We start from the raw sequence: 17,307 nt of genomic DNA, 5'->3' as shown, positions 1-17,307 counted from the left end.
ATTATATCTATAAATTAATTTTCACATTTAATTATTTGATTCAATGTAATGTTTGATATAATTTTTACAAAATCAAATCGAGTTTCTTTCATTTTGAACCCTTGTTTTTTTTATTTTAGTATTTATTCGATTAAAATTCTCTTCTAAGATTTTTAGTAAGAATGAAACATGTAAAATAAAGTTTTCTTTCCTCGATGAAAAGTTTTTTTTTATTAAATTCCAACACTTTCAGGCAACCTTCCTACTTTTTTTCTCTTATATATATATTGTTGCACTTCATTGTTAATCCATATATATATATATATATAAATTTTGTTGCACTTAATTGTTAATCCAATCCAATTGGAATTTGAATGAAAATTAACAGGCGAGATAAAAGCCCTTGTCATCCATAAACGGCTACACAAGCGAGAATGTTAAAATTCGTCGCATGATGGGCCCAAAGTACAAAGTAGCAGTTCGGGTCATACACGAAAACTGCATAGAAAATTGTTTGCTTTGGAAGCCCCGATAGTATTTTTTGCATGGCCGATTTTCGGAGATGGTCTTGTAGTTATTGAAAGTTATGTTGATAAAGAAATTTAAAAAAATTATCAAATTTTAAGGTTCAACTTCACGGAAAAAAAATTATGTTTGGTCCCTCGACAATCTACAAACAATTCGTTTCCGCGCGGCAACTCTCACCCGGCCTGGTTTGATGTGGTCCCCTGAAATAACATGTTTCTTGCAAAATGCAAAAATTATGAAGATGTGGCAAATCAAAGATAAAAATCTAGAGAAGCTGAGATTTATGTAAAAAACATAGATGAAAAATATTACCACCAAAAAAGAAAAAAATTGCATTGCACTTGATTCCAACCTAGCAGAATTTAAGGGTCCGTTTGGGGCAGCTTTTTTCTAGCGGCGCGGCCCCAGATCGCGACGCTCTCTCTTTTTTTTTTTCCAACTTTCGCGCAACTTTGCAGCCCATCGTCGCTAAAGTATACGGAACGCGGGATCGACCCCGCGGCCCCGCGTTCGCGATTAACATTTCGCCCACTGCACCGCTCGAAGCTGCAGCACCCTTCGGTTCCCGAAACCCGCTCCGCTATTTTTATGCCCTAACACGCCTCTGCTTCCTCCCCCCGGTCCTCCCGTGAAGCCTCCCGACGCGAATGCTATCCCCCCCCCGCTACGCCGCTGCTCCTCTTCGACGGTCGTGTGGACTTCTGATCGTCGAAGCCTGTACTCCTGATCCGTATTTACCCCCTAATATTTTGACGGTTGTGTTTGAGTTCTTTGTGCATTATCATTTTCCTGTTTAACTAATGGTTGATGTGAGAAGGTCTCTTTGGGATCAGAGAAGGGCTGGTGGGTGCTCTTGGTTCTTGACACCATAAAAATGTCTTCTGTAGATGGCGAATTGCTGATAAACATAAGCTTTCTCAACAAATAAAAATGAACAAAGAAAAATAAATAAAAGAGCTAGTTTTACTCATAAAAAAAAAAAAAAAAATCAGCCGATGCAATAAATGAACAAATTGATTAGCTGAGGAAAAGTTATTGTATAATGGGATTTAGGTAAAAAATTAAAGTTTATTACATAACAATAATTAATTAATTACCTAACAATTACATTTGTTAAATATTTATTTTGCTTATGGAGTTTTAAAAATTTCACTGTTACAGTCTTCTTTTAAACAGTTTTACCAAACAAGGGTAGAATGATCTTTTTTTTCCAAAAACAGTTGTTCTGCAGCTGTTTTCACGCAGTTGCACCAAACAGACAGTCAGCTTCCCTGCAGCTGCTTCTCCGCAACAGTTTCCTGGGGCAGCACAAATGCAGCTGAAAAGCTGAGAAGCTGCAACTATTCCAAACAGAGCCCAAGTCGCAAGCTCTTTACACTAAACTTCATTACTTGTCAACTTACTAATAGAAAAAAAAAATAGAGATAAACTATATCATGAGGCAGCTTTGATCATGAGGAAATTCACTCACCTCAATTATTTCAAAGATTTTAATATTTATTTTAATTGAATTTATATCACATTTGACTTAGCTAAAATTATTACATTTTATATGTTTTTGTATCATCGTATATTTTATTTCTTCGATAAAAATATTTTAAAAAAATTTTAAAACCAGCAATGATAGTCTCAAACTTGGATATAGGAGGTTGAGAAAATTTTGTGCCTTGCATTTAAAAGTTTCAAGCTCTTTGGCTACAACAATGTTTTATGAAGATGGATAAATTAAATAAACATTTTTATAAAATTAACATCAAAAATAAGATTTTTTTTTTTTGGCATAATTCATGTTAATTCAACATGAAATAATATTGTGGTGTTGCTCACTGATTTTAATTGAGGTAGGCAAGAAATAGAAATGATTTCAATTTAATTGAACAGAGAACCACTTTCTCTCACATCTTTTTATCGTTTATTTTAAATTTTAAATTAATAAGATTTAAATTAGGTAAAAGATAAATATTATTTATTTATTGAAATTAAGCATCTCATTTATAAAATTATTTCCCTTGTATGTTATTTATAATTCTATTTTTCTTAGAACTTCCTCTAAGTAGTTAAATGATAAATCTCTACCAACATAAATATTCTAACATACAAAGATTTTGTACAACATATACAAAATAATCTATCAACTTTTATAACTTGATCAATCATTGATGTGCTCTCTAGAATGACGTACATGCTTAACCATCATAACATTAACGTTTGTTGCTTTGAATCCCACTACTTGTGTAACAAATTTATAAACAAAGGAGCCGTTTGGGATTACTATTATTTTAAAATTTTCTATTTTAAATCCTTCTTTATTAGTATTTATATTTTGACTTGAAACAAAATATATTTTCCATGTTTGATTAAGATATGATTGTTTTCAAAAACATTGAAACAAAAATATTTTGAGTGTTTCAAAACTATTTTAATTTTTTTGAAAAAATAAAATAAAAATATATAAAATCACACTAAACAAACATATTTTCTAAAATAAATAAATAATTAAATAAATAACATGAAGTTGACCCCAAATAAATCCTTATTATAATCATTTAAAAAAAGTTAGTATTGCTTACTAGATTTTCATTATACATATTTTGAGAATCATTATGATAGATTTGACCATCATTAGGCTTATTAAAGCTATTGGCAAATCATATCTTGGGAGCTCTTGTGGAAGCTATTCTTTCAAATAAAGCATCATAATAACACTTTCTTTTTTTTTGAAAAGGGTTAGCTCTTCTAAAAAATTCCTTGTTTCATTTTAAACATACATTTGATATCTGTAACAAAACTAAAAACCATTATCACCTTTCCCCGCTCATTCATGATCTAGTTTGCAAACATCTACGAGGGTATGAATCTTGAAAGAAAATTAAAAGCCATTGTCACTATTCCTTGCATATTTTATCATCGAGTTTTTCAAGATCTATGTTGGCATGAATAATGACATTAAAATAAATAACACACCAAAAATTCCAATCTATTATACTTTCCCATACATATCAGCAAAGCCGCCCATTTGCATGCCTTCAATTGTATTGAAGTTGTTATAAAGTACTGCCTAAATATTCTCAAACTAGCATACTTGCTTTTACATCAAAGAGCTCAACTCCCATAAATACTCATTCTCAACCCTTAAAAGGGTCTTGGTAGTAGATTGGTTGAAGATTGCAGTAATGTTTGAGCAAAACAACTCAATGTGAAAAGATTAATTGTCTGTATCCTTTATTTAAAATGGATGTATCTACATTTTCCCTTTGATGCGTACTTTGAATGGTATAAAACTCGGACTTTATGTCATCACACATATGTACAAAAAATAAATGATCTTGATTGACCATTCGGTGTATGTAAGTCTTTCAATTGAGCCATAAAAAAAAACTTGAGCCCCTTTTTGAGCTTTAGCCCTTCCCAACATCTCGTGGTCGGCTGATTTAAACATGGAAGTTGTCTATTTATCTCATCATTGAAACTCAACACCAGACAGCAGATGTGCTTCCTTTCAAATTTTAAAGTAAGAAGTTTACACTATCCATATTCTTAACACCATATGTGCGAATTCAATCAATACTTGTGGTCTAAAAAGGCCATGGTGAAGGAAGATCAAAAGGACAACGATGCATATTTTATATTGTCTGTCTAACCAAACCTCTCTGCATCAAAAATAGATTGGAAGTTTAAGGTCCTCAAAAGTATTTTATTTCACTTATTTTTTTTCAGTTGCATTTGCTGCCCATCATGCAGTTACGAAAATAGCAACTTTAAAAACAATTCCAACTTTTTTTCATGAGAAATGTAAATAAATATTTGATCGATTTTCAGTTGGAAGAGCAAATAGATTGAATTAGGTGAGTAGAAAATGATGAGCAATAGATTGAGTGCGCTTTGCTTGGTTTGTGATAACTGACAAGTTTTTTATTCCTCTAAGGAGTTCTTTATGATCTTATTGATTCTGCGGTTAAGTTTGATAAGCTCATTGCCTTTCTCATTCTTGCTTGACTGAGTTTTCTCATATGAAGCATAATTCCCTCATGCTACCACCTAAAGGTATTGGGATTTATATACACTATAAGAATACCAGTGATTACTGGCCAACAAATCAGTTGGCAATAGCTTGGATTTCACTCGGTAATCAAAATTACTAGCTAAAATATGACTGAAAAATATCATCCAAAAACACACTTGCTAGAGATCATTTACAGGCTAAAAATTATCAGCCTCTGACTTTACCGCTCACTTGCAACTAAATTTTCAGCATATAATTGTTTACTGGTAGAAAAATTAGCTATAAATGTTAGTGGGTGAACTTATTCTTGATTAGCCTGTCACCATCTATGTGGCTTATTTTTTGACCCGTAAATAATTATCGGTTCAAAAATCAGTTGCAAATTAGACAACCTGTATTAAGAAAAAGTAGGGGCCCTTTCTTTTTGAATCCAACCCAACATCTTTATGAGTTTTAACCGATGCATATTGTATTCCTGATTTAATAGAATATTGTTCATGAATTACTATAAATCTTAAATTATAATTTATTTTTGCATTGGGGTTGTTAAGTGATTTACAAAATTGAGAAGGAACAAATCTTATAGCTGATGGGAATTGTGAAATCAACAAAACCGACGAATTGCAAAAAAACAATAATATTTCGTAATTTAGATTTTAGGAAATTTTCATATGATTTGTTAACATTAAAAGTTGATCCATATATGAAATATTACATTAACAAATATCCATATTTTGTTTAAACCTTGAATAGAATATTACATTACTCTTTTTGCAGTATTTATAACCTTAAACCCACACTAGGCCCCTTACACTAAAGAAAAAGTGCTATAACTGACGACAAAACTAGCAACTTAAATTTTCGTTACTAAAAATGTCCTATTTTTTGGCGATTTTACAGAGACTCGTGTGTTGAGTTATTTCCGTCTGCATAAAAACATGACATACCGCCGCTTACAAACAGTATATTATTTTATGACAGTTTTTATTAAAACTAACGCATTTCACCGCTATTTATAAACACATAATATCCGACGAGCTTTTTTTAAAAACCGACCGTAATATCGTCCGTATTAATGTTAATAACCGACAGATTTGAACGACAGATTTGAAATCGTTTGTAACCCGTCAGAAATAATTCTTTATACCGCCGAAATTTGGTACAACCCCAAACTTGCCCTAATCCCCTGATTCTTTAGTTTATGCTTTTTGTTAATGATATCTGATCCCAACTTTCTATGTAAATGTAAAATGTAATATATGCGATTATATGCTTAATTTCCTTGATATTTATTCTTAATTTGCAACAAAGTCAAAAACTTGATTCGAAGCAAATACTAGGTAAGTTTTTCATTATGTAAAAAATAAGAATACAATTATAATATTTAAATATGGGATACTACGCAAGTATACGTATCGTTATCAAGTAATATAGGACTTTTGATTAAACCCCGAATGTCGAACCCACAGAGAAAAATACAATATGCAACTAAAATCAGAAGAAATTAGATAGTAACTCCTACTTAGCAAAATATGCTTACTCCTAGAAAGTTTAGATGACAAAAATCTACTTCGCAAAATATTCTTACTTAAACTTAAGATGTTGTAATAAGAATAAAAATTCAATTCTTTTTTTATTTTTTGATTTATGTAAAGTAAGTAAACAACTAATTAACTTAACTAAATATTTTCAAGATGAATGCTATATAAATAAAATATCTTTTTTCTTATCATGAATCAGTAATAAGTAAAAATTCTTTTTTGGAAGTATGCTAAATGTGTTGTGTCAAATAGGAGTAATCATGTTCTTTACCCTTACTAGAGATGCCATAAAGAACATTGACTAATCTATAGTTTGAATAGCCTTGAGGACGGGTTAGGTAGGGAAGATACCCGCTCTCACTCTAAAGTTCCCTCTTCTCCCTCCACTTGGGGGCTAATATCTCGTATCAAACCTAAAACTATAAATCAAATTGGGGGTTTTAGTCTGTCGCTCTAAAGTCCTCTAATTCTATACCCTTTAAAATATATTTCCCTATTTATTTGCACTTAACCCCATGAACTATATTCTCATTCATGAAATAAATATATAATTCTAACTATTTGTTGCCTGAGACAACACCATCTCGGATCTTACATGTTCTCACAACATGTATTAACATCTTAATTGGCCAAATTACATTCATGAAATCAATATATGATTCTAACCATTTGTTGACTGAGATAATACCATCTCGAATCTTACATGTTCTCACAATAGGTATTAACATCTTAATTGACCAAATTAAAAAGTAACTGAAGTGCAAGGTTTCAAATCATCATAACTTCTTCCAAATTTGAAGGCTAATACTTCACACAACATCCTTTAAACACTTAATCACTTATCTTTTAAAGAAAAAATATAAAGAAAACTACTCAAAATCTATGGAGAAAACACCACCACACATGAGTTTAAAAGTAGAAATCATGCACACAAACAAGAAATCTAGATTAAAACCAAGTGCAGTCACAAAGATAAACACTTATCTCAAATACTCTCCACAAAATGTCTTGAAGTTCCTTTGAATTCTCTTCCTTCACTCACAATACAAACTAACACTCAAAATAAAAAGAAAGTTGCCAGCGGCGGCGACGGTGGCGGTTGGTTGCTTAGATGGATGATGACTATAAAATCTGATGGGTGGTTGGCCACTTTAGGCGGTCGGCTTTGATGATCCAAGTCTTCTTTAATAAAATTCCAAAAGGTGTCTTGGCGTCTCTTCAAAACGTGTCCTCATTCAGTGAATCTTCTAGAAGTTGTCTCCTTTCAAAAGTCAATTGAATGAATTTTCGTGTACATGGACTATTTCTCATGTTTTTACTAAGGGTTGCTTCAAACACCTCTTCAAAAGTTCATCTAAATTCAATGAATCATCAAATAACTACTTATGACACTTAAGCGCGGGGTACTTAATGCTTAGGCGCGAGCCTCTGGCACTTAGCCATTAGTCCTGAGCGCTTAGGCGCCCTAGTTCATTTTGGACCTTTCTTCATTTTTGCTCCAAACTTGATCATTTTTCACTCCTTTTAACATTTTTCTTCCATCTGATTGTACCTGAACGAAAAACACAAAAATACCTTTCATTAAAGTGCAGTATCTCAAAATTAGGTATAAAAATGTGTATAAAAATACTATATTTTTTGGTGTATCAAAATCCCTCAAAATTAAGATGTTACTTGTCCTCGAGTGACCCTTCAATCTTTTAAAACCAATATAAGTAGATGATGTATATGCGTTATTTTAGGAGTTACCAAAATTTTGGTGTAGAAATATAGTAGTCCAATTGAGAAAAAATATTAGTAAATGAGACCAACTTAGAGTTTATAAATTTTTAAAGTTAAGAAATATGAAAATATGAGTTTCTATTTAATTCAGAAATATTGTAGATTCTCCAAATATAGAGTTTAGGTATTTTATCTTCTCTACTTAAAAATTTTTATTAAGCATAATTTGACTTACTACATTATATCATTAAACTTAAGAGTTTCTCAAGTCTTATACTTTAAAAAGATTAGATGTGGAACTAATTTTTAATTCGGCACTAATCCTCAAACTTCTCCTCCCTTTTTCAAATTTTCTTTTCTTTTTATTTTTCTTTTCCTTTTTCTTTTCTTTTTCTTTTTTTTTTTCTTTTTCTTTTTTTCAGGTAAGGATTATTATATCTTGATAGACTTTAATGATTTTCAATCCCACTCTTCCTTTCCTAAAGCAAAGAGTTGTTATTTTTCTTTCACTTAAAAACATTAAAATAGTTTTAAAAATTATTTTCAATAAAATAAATTTAAGTTTTGAAAATAAAAATCTAAATCTTAAAAGTTCTAAATTTCTAACTCTTTCAAAAATAGAATTTTTCTTACTAAAGATAATTACACTATATTTATCATTTTCCACACTAAAAATTTTAACTTTAAGTTTTTTTTCATTACTATAAATTTTAACTAAATTCTCTTAATTCTTTCTATATTCAAAATCTTACTTCCCTAATATAACTTCATATACATGATCATTTTTCTTTAAATCAAAATCAAATTTATTTGAAGCACAATCGAGAACAAATAAATTTTTAAGTTCCTTAGAAAATTTTTCATCCCCCCGCCCCCCCCAAACTTAAATTTTTAATAAAAGTAAAGCATTTTAGTATCATATAAATATTGGCAAGAATGAAAATTAAAAAAAAAACTTGCTTGCAAGAATTTTCATATCCTAAATATATTAGTACAAAAATTAAAATAGAATTAAAATAGGAGTAAAAAAGGAGTAAAAATTAAATTGATCAAATGTTAATTTTCTTAACATATAGAGATTCATCAAACTTCTATGCAGTGAAGTATAACATAAAAACAAAGAAAAACACTAACAAACATACATGACCACAACATAAAGAAAAATAACTGGTCATAAATTGAAAATTTTAAACATGCAGCTTTTAAGTTAAAAGTTAGCTAGATTCTAAACCTTACTAAGATCCAGAATTAAGTTCAGCACAAACTAACTAAATACATTAAACAACATAATTAACCCAATTACTACCATACAAACATAATAACTACTCACAAAACACAGATACATCAGAGTAGGTGTACAACAAAACACAACATAACAAAAACTAACAGTCGCAACAATAATAACTGAAAACATAACACAAAGTACAGAACAATTGCACTTACAACAGTTCATAACAACACACACTAAAAATATCAAACAAAACTAAAGATCCAAACTAATCATCATTCTCCTCTTCAATATTGTCACTACGCCAAACAGTTGCAGGCTCATGTGGTAGATATTTGGGGTACTGAGGAAATACAACATCATGGTTACCTCTCATAAGATTTAATCTGAAACATGAAAGGGACAGGAATTAGCACATCTCATATGTATTTGCACATCTCATACCTAAGCTTTCATATTCACACAACACTCAAATCCTTAAAATCACACAGGAATTAGAAAAATTAAACCCTTATTAAAAGTGGTGAACTACACCTTTCATGTATAACTTTAAAGCACCACGTTAATATGTATGTAAAGATAAAATTTCGGTGTGAGATATGTAAATACATACAAATTCAGTTGTATGACTCTAAACATAATCCTAACGCTAAACAAGATGTGGATATTGATGTTTACTTGCTACATATGTCACCACATACAAAATGAGTGCTATGTTTGGATTCCTTGTCATGATAATGAGCCGAAGAGTCCATGTTGAGGAAGAAAATAGAATTAACGAGAGCGAATACTTACAAATTGAGTAAGGATGGGAGAGAATTACGAGGCTTACCTTTTTCTAGTCAGATTCAAGCAAAGATGTGGTAGCTGAATAACGTTGTGGCCGTCGAGCATTCCTCAAGGAGACAACTAGGTCACAATAAACCTGAAATATCAACAAGTAATTAGCTGATTTCAAGTGACATAAGAATCAACTGAAAAAATCAGCGTTTTTAAGCCGTCACAATAATCCTGGAGAATTGTCAGCCAGTTTTTCAACTGCTAAGCTGTATGCGATCAAACCTTTGCATATTGGATCGTTAAATAATCGGTTGAAAAAATCAGACACTATTTTAACCCATATTTGATGATTTTACTGTTGTGATAGCTAGCAAAGTAAATTTTAACTAACTTGTTTTCGAAAAAATTTGTTTAACTTGTTTAATTGATTTTGAATCGAGGGAACATTATTTTTTAGTTGCTTTTCAAATTTCTTTAATTGTACTTATTTTTATTATTTTTCAATATTGATAAATGAAGTTCTTGGTGAAATTTAAAAAATATAAATATTTAAAATTTTAATATTAAAAAATGATTAATTAAAAAAATTGTAAAATTGATAAACTCTCCATCCCGCAACCCACATGGCAACGGCAGCTCCACGTGACTATGTAGTGGTTTAAGTCGCGTGCCACCTTTATTGTTTTATAAATGTTAGAACTTTAAAATATTTCTAATAATTAGTATTTTTTTTTAATTTCTCCTTTGTAATTAGCCTTTTTTAATAAAGTAAAAAGCTCTTATTTTAAAACATTATTTTCCGTATAAAGTTGGATTGGCTGTGGAGTATCTAAAAGCCCAGAATGAAGAACCACATGGACAGCAATGAAGAACCAATGAAATGGTCAGTGCAAGACAATATTCGGACTTCTATAGGTCTTCTAAAAATTTATATATCATATCATACTTGACCCAGAATTAAAAGTTCATAAATATTTTTTTGAAATAGTCCATTCTTACAATAGCATAAAAAAATTATGCAATATTGAAGATGTTCTTTGTGGAAGAGAAATTCATTTAGGCATATGAACTTTTTCAATATAATATATATCTTTAGCATAATTGTTTCCTGAGAAAAACGAAACAGTAAAGCATAAAAACATTAAAAATATATGGCAACTACCACCCCAACCTTCAAACTAGCACTTATAAAAAGGAAGGAGAAGGCATGAATCGACAAAGTAGATTAATTATTAGTTAACATTGTAACAAGGAAGATACTATATACCAATGGAATTCTCATACAAGTTATTGCTCTGGTATTTTCTCCTTCTTCCTCTTGCCAAATGCGATAGTTTCATATATAAAATCTGTTGCGCCAAAGACATCACTGATAACATCGACCTAAGAGCCCGCATCGTAAGCACCACATATTATCTCATGGAGGTTGCTCTTGCTAAAGGTTTTATGAGCTCCATTTTCTCCTCCTCCCAAAATGGCAGCATTCTTTATGGTCTCGCTCAGTGCAGAGGGGATGCCAGCACTAACCTTTGCAAGAATTGCATCAAGGATGCAGGAACAGAACTTCTTAGGGAATTGGACTTCTTAGTCAAGCACAAGCATACATATTGTACGATCCGTGCTTCCTCCGTTATGATGTAGTTAACTTCTTAGGATATTGGACCATTTCTGGAGCCGAATATTTTCTATTTAGTAAGAAGGAAGCACAAACTTCTTCAATATTTGTACCAGCGGTAAAGCTGATGGTTGGCAAACTAAAGACTATGGTAGTGGCGGGGTCGGAAACTAACTTGTTTGCGAAGGCGTTGGCAAGCAATATCACTGGCCTGGATGGTGTGAGCATCTATGGAATGGCACAATGCACGGGTGATATGAAGAAGTCCACATGCATCGAGTGTTTGACTTACATTGAAGACTTGCTTCCAAGCAAATGCGGGGATAAAAGTGGATGCAGGTTTTTTTACAATAGCTGCTTTGTGAGATATGAGATTTATGACTTTTTCACTTCGAAATCTCGTTAATTGGTTGAAGTGCACGGTTTACTCCCGATAAGTTTGGTTTTTGTTGAATCAATAAATGTCAATCATGAGCTTGTTTGTTTAGAGCCTACAGATTGAGAAATGGAATCGTTAACCTTGTCTTAACTCGATTGAAAGTTCATTCTAGAAGCCATGATTAGTTCTTGAATTTTGATACAAATGTTTTCATTTGCTTCCAATGAGTTTGAATAGTTCAAAGTTTCATAAGACAAAGATATTTAAACTGGATTTCCATATAAGGGAGATCTAACAAAGGTTTTAACATTTGTCAAATGTCTAAAGTTCTTTAATTTGGTTATGTAGATTGAAAATATCAAATGTCAGTAATTCCATGTCACAATCCAAATAATAATAATTGGTATGTTCCCATATCATCAATATCATCATTTAATCTAACTTTAATATGTTTGTTTTCTCAATTTGGCTTGCAATGATCAATCATAATTAAATTGTATCTTGAGCCAGATATTTCTTACAAATTGATGTACTTTTTGCTCTTCTATTCTTGCAAGTTTATTTAAATATCTACAATAATAAAAGTGAGTATTTGAAAGCCCATTGATCAGGAATTCATTTAATCTAACTTTAATATGTTTGTTTTTTAAAAGTGGCTTACAATGACCAATCATAATTAAATTGTCTCTTGAGTCAGATATTTCTTACAAATTGATGTACTTTATGCTCCTCTATCCTTGCAAGTTTATTTAAATATCTACAATAATAAAAGTGAGTATTTGAAAGCCCATTGATCAGGAATTCATTTAATCTAACTTTAATATGTTTGTTTTTTAAAAGTGGCTTACAATGACCAATCATAATTAAATTGTCTCTTGAGTCAGATATTTCTTACAAATTGATGTACTTTATGCTCCTCTATCCTTGCAAGTTTATTTAAATATCTACAATAATAAAAGTGAGTATTTGAAAGCCCATTGATCAGGAATTCATTTAATCTAACTTTAATATGTTTGTTTTTTAAAAGTGGCTTACAATGACCAATCATAATTAAATTGTCTCTTGAGTCAGATATTTCTTACAAATTGATGTACTTTATGCTCCTCTATCCTTGCAAGTTTATTTAAATATCTACAATAATAAAAGTGAGTATTTGAAAGCCCATTGATCAGGAATTCATTTAATCTAACTTTAATATGTTTGTTTTTTAAAAGTGGCTTACAATGACCAATCATAATTAAATTGTCTCTTGAGTCAGATATTTCTTACAAATTGATGTACTTTATGCTCCTCTATCCTTGCAAGTTTATTTAAATATCTACAATAATAAAAGTGAGTATTTGAAAGCCCATTGATCAGGAATTCATTTAATCTAACTTTAATATGTTTGTTTTTTAAAAGTTATATATATATATATAATTTTCAATTTTTTTTACATACATACCATGTTAATCTTATATATGTACATTTCTATTACCAAAATTTTTAAATTTACAGTCTAATTTTTTAATATTTTATTAATAATACCATGATAAATATAAAGTGCTTTAAATTTTAATATTTTCGGATGAAAATGTTAATATCACCCGGAAATAGGGGCAACTGATGCACTATCAACAAAGTTTAGATATCTAGCATAATTTTTTAGGCATTACACAGATCTCGACATAATCATTTAAGCAAGAAATGTTTAAACTTTGATAAAAGTCATCCAGAGCTCTAATATTTGCAAACATACAGTCAAACTGACTGGCTCAATGAGACAGACTCAATGGTATCAAAATTGTTCCAATTCAAGTCAAATCAAGATTAGATCAATCCATTAAACCACATTTGAAAGCTTTATGAGAATATTTGGAAGGGCAAAGCAAAGCCGAATATGACAGCTTATAGTCGAATTGAGCATCTCGACATTACTAATTCAACGAGTCCAAAATCACTAAATTCTGACTTTATTAAGAAACTTGAATGTCCATCAAATGACGTGTGATTATAGAAATATCTATGGATCGTCCGATCAATGTGATTCATATTCCAGCATAAAATTGCACCCATAACTCTATAAATACAGCTCTCACCCTCTCATGAGAGGGAATAGAGCTTGAGACTTGAGAAAAAACTTGGAGGTTTGAGAATGAGCTGAAGTTCAGCATCACTTCTACCACCTTCATATGTCGTCGATTGTCATTGACCATCGGCAACTGTCGTTGACCACAACCCACCGCCGTCAACATCGCCAACCGTTGTCGACCACCGCTAACATCTGTCGCCCATTGCTGACCGTCGTTGACCATCGCTGATCTCCATCGATCACCATCAACCGTCGTCGACCACCACCTGTCGGCCTCCACCGATCGTCACTCTTCTTACAACAAGTTCATTCATGCACCAGCATTGTGACTTCGAAGTATGTTCAACTCTTTCTCACTTGTTGGATAAGAGACTGTGCATGTAATATCTAATATATAGTGGAATTCATCAGCTGGGCTAGACCCTGTGATTTTTTTTCTTTTCTGGGTTTTCTACGTAAAATCTTCTGTTGTCACCATTGGTTATTTTCTTTTATCTGAGTGTGTGTTAAATTCTCGTGAAACGCTAAGATGATAATCCATTACTCTACTGCCGTGAATTTTCTAACATGCATCAATGACACTTAAATAAAAATAATTTAGTGGTTTTGTTGGGGTTAAAATGAAATTATAATTCTTGACTCTCAAGTTGGATCTTTCAATATAAGCCTTTATAGTGGATCAGTGTTTTTTGTGCTATAAATGGATTGATGGTAGACAATTTCTTCAAGGAAATTACAGGGCATGTTTCGAGACAATCATGTGTTATGCGTCTAATCAGCCAACTTTGTTATGAATTGGTGGAGCCTAATGTGTTTCACTTTCCATAGTCACATCTTTGAACCTCAATGCCGCATTCATCTTTATTGGTACCTCCCCCTTTTTTTAATCCAAACTTTGGGCCTCACTTTAATAGAATATGTTGTATTGTATTAGATATAATATATGGTTGCTAATCAAACTCGTAAATGATGTGGCCTTTTAGTCATGAGTGTTTGATTGATAGGACTAACTAGGCCCCCATGAGGTGATGAAAATATATGATCTTTGTCAAATTGACTATATAATTCTTATATAATTACATATATATTGCCTAAACTTTCCTATTTAATGCCTAAATTTTCATATTATTTTTGAAGATCTATTTATAAATTTCGTAAGAAGGCATTACAACTGTTAGAAAAAATGGAATAAATCTCAGACAATCATTAAGTTTTTTTCCCTTATGATATTTCAAAATCTAACTTGATTCTAGTTTGAATTACCTTTGACATAAAAGATAAATCATGGAATTTTTTACCATTCGAGTTATGTCTATTTAAACTTAATATTTAGTGAGAATGATCTTATTAGGTTTGTTTCATTGATTCATATTATGGCATAAGTTTAATTATAATAGAATTAGATGATTAATATATCTTCTTAAATTTGTGTTAAACCAAAGATTGAACTGGATAGCAAAAATAGATATTAGAAATATGTTAATAAGTTAAATATATAATAATAATGTAATAATATTATTTTTATCAATTTAACAAATAGTACTTTAATTTAAGACACTCTACAATTGATATTCTGTATCAAATTTTTGAGAAATTATATTTTCTATGTTTAATTTAAATCTTATTCATCATTGAAATCAAAATATTTGAACTGTATAATCTTAGAACCGACCTGTTCATAAGAAACTAGAATAATTCAATCCAATATTAACTAGCTCAAACTCAGTTTTGTGAACAAACTTTTTTTTGAGCTAGACCAAAACTATGAAACCGACAACAAATTATCAAAACCATAGATTTAACAGAGATTTAAGGGTGAAAGTTAGTCAAGTTCTCTCATGAGCTGCTCCGCTGGATAGGTGGCTCGTGAACTGAGCTCAAAGAGCTAACAAGTCAAGCTCAAGAGAACCCCAACTCGACTTATTAGTTCATAAGCTAACTCGTTTAAAAAATAATTGATAGAAAATATAGTCAAAATATATTGAAATTCAGTTTTTTGTCTTTAAATTATTGAAAAAGGGTAAAAAATTATATTTTTTTTATTTTGTATCAAATGATTTATTATTTATCATGTAATTGTTTATCCAATTTTTCAATTTAATATAAAGCTAATTTGAATTAATATTTTTTTCCTTTTTTTCATAATAATCAGGTGCCTACTCAAACTCATAAAATTAAGCTTGAGCTTGAGTTCAAACTCAATTAAATGAATCACATATACGCTTCATTGGAAGGTGGATCGAACATAATTAGACTCTTTTCCACCTTCAACACAAATCAATTATTATGTTAGAGCCGACAGCACAAAAACTCATGGAAAAACGGAAGTAAAGCAAAGCAGACATATAATTATAATATGTTGTATATTATATAAGTAGAAACAGCAATGATATTATAGCAGTAATACCAACCTCACCACATCTAAGGGTGTAGCCTTATTACAAAACAGGAACATAAATTAAAATAAGACAGAAACGCCCAACATCAACATATTAACAACCCTCACTAGACCCAGCGACCACTTTATTCTGTAGCTCAAACGAAAACAGTAATTTGCAGCCCGTCCAAGGAGCTCAGTGCACCCTGCAGACATAAACAATTGAAAAAAAGAAAGAAAAAGCAATCCAAATCAGTTATCACGAAAACAAACAAAACTGTCGCACTGAGCAAGGACCAGGCGTTAGATTACTTACTTGGAGCAGTCGGTGGAGGTGCTGATGGGATATGGAACACTGACGCCGCATTTTCCAGGAAGTCCAGCAGCAAGGGCAGGTTTCAGATTAGGAATACGGCCGGCAAGACTCTTGAGGCAAGAACATGCCGCCTGACGGTCAGGGGTGGTGCTCGCCAGTCCGTTCAGTTTCTTCACCCCACCGCAACATCCTCCGGTGAGCGGGCCAAGGCCTCGAATATAGCTGACGCACGATCCCACGGATGAGAACACCTGGCCGCAACTGATGGCCCCGCTCGCCTCGCGGAAAACGCCGGAAACAAGGAGGAAGGACAATATGCATACGACTGCCATCGAAGCAGTGGAGCGAGCCATTGGCAAGGAGCGCTAACAAATAACTGATGAGGAGGGAAGGAGGCGATGGGGAACGAGGGGAGTTGATTGGTGATTATAAAGGCCAAGTGGGGAGGTTGGTAGTTGGCCGTTGCAGGGTTATGAGAGAGGTGTTAGTAAATGAGCATTGAACTCCTGACGAAGGTTAAAGGGATGGAACCCTAAAAGCCATTATGGCGGGTCTATTCTGCATTTGATTTGGGGTCCATTGTGTTTCCGAGAAACATTAGGTCTGGCATCCGGACATTCAATTTCGTTTAAATGCGAATAACATTGTGTCAAATAATATGACTGCCAAAATATCGGAAAAAAAAAGTGAAATTATGGCCCGAACCAAACAACCCGCTCTCCTGAGAAAATATTATTGTGAGGATTTTAATATTTAGCACGCATAATT

General features: G+C 31.9%; 2 protein-coding genes across 2 annotated transcripts; one reads left to right on the top strand and one right to left on the bottom strand.

Annotated features, from left to right (window-relative positions):
- The first annotated feature begins 11,200 nt into the window (after nucleotides 1-11,200).
- Nucleotides 11,201-11,802, top strand: LOC110032684 (cysteine-rich repeat secretory protein 55-like). Its single transcript, XM_020736387.1, has 2 exons — nucleotides 11,201-11,283; nucleotides 11,370-11,802. Exons 1-2 carry the CDS (start codon nucleotides 11,201-11,203, stop codon nucleotides 11,800-11,802), a joined length of 516 nt encoding a protein of 171 aa, XP_020592046.1.
- Nucleotides 11,803-16,187: 4,385 nt separating this feature from the next.
- Nucleotides 16,188-16,959, bottom strand: LOC110032680 (non-specific lipid-transfer protein 1-like). The gene is made up of 2 exons (XM_020736383.1): nucleotides 16,540-16,959; nucleotides 16,188-16,429 (listed from the first exon to the last, which is right to left on the bottom strand). Exons 1-2 carry the CDS (start codon nucleotides 16,890-16,892, stop codon nucleotides 16,420-16,422), a joined length of 363 nt encoding a protein of 120 aa, XP_020592042.1. The 5' UTR covers nucleotides 16,893-16,959; the 3' UTR covers nucleotides 16,188-16,419.
- Between the last annotated feature and the right edge of the window lie 348 nt (nucleotides 16,960-17,307).

This window comes from Phalaenopsis equestris, unplaced genomic scaffold, assembly GCF_001263595.1.
Source record: "Phalaenopsis equestris unplaced genomic scaffold, ASM126359v1 Scaffold001004, whole genome shotgun sequence".
Lineage (NCBI taxonomy): Eukaryota > Viridiplantae > Streptophyta > Magnoliopsida > Asparagales > Orchidaceae > Phalaenopsis > Phalaenopsis equestris.
The sequence above is the reverse complement of the archived record's forward strand: the minus strand, read 5'-3'. Positions and strand labels throughout refer to the sequence as shown.

Excerpts from the sequence above, each read along its gene's own strand:
- LOC110032684 (XM_020736387.1), top strand. The coding sequence starts at position 11,201 with ATGGAGGTTGCTCTTGCTAAAGGTTTTATGAGCTCCATTTTCTCCTCC. Across the intron at positions 11,284-11,369 it reads ATTCTTTATGGTCTCGCTCA|TCAAGCACAAGCATACATAT; the intron begins GTGCAGAGGGGA and ends TGGACTTCTTAG.
- LOC110032680 (XM_020736383.1), bottom strand. The coding sequence starts at position 16,892 with ATGGCTCGCTCCACTGCTTCGATGGCAGTCGTATGCATATTGTCCTTC.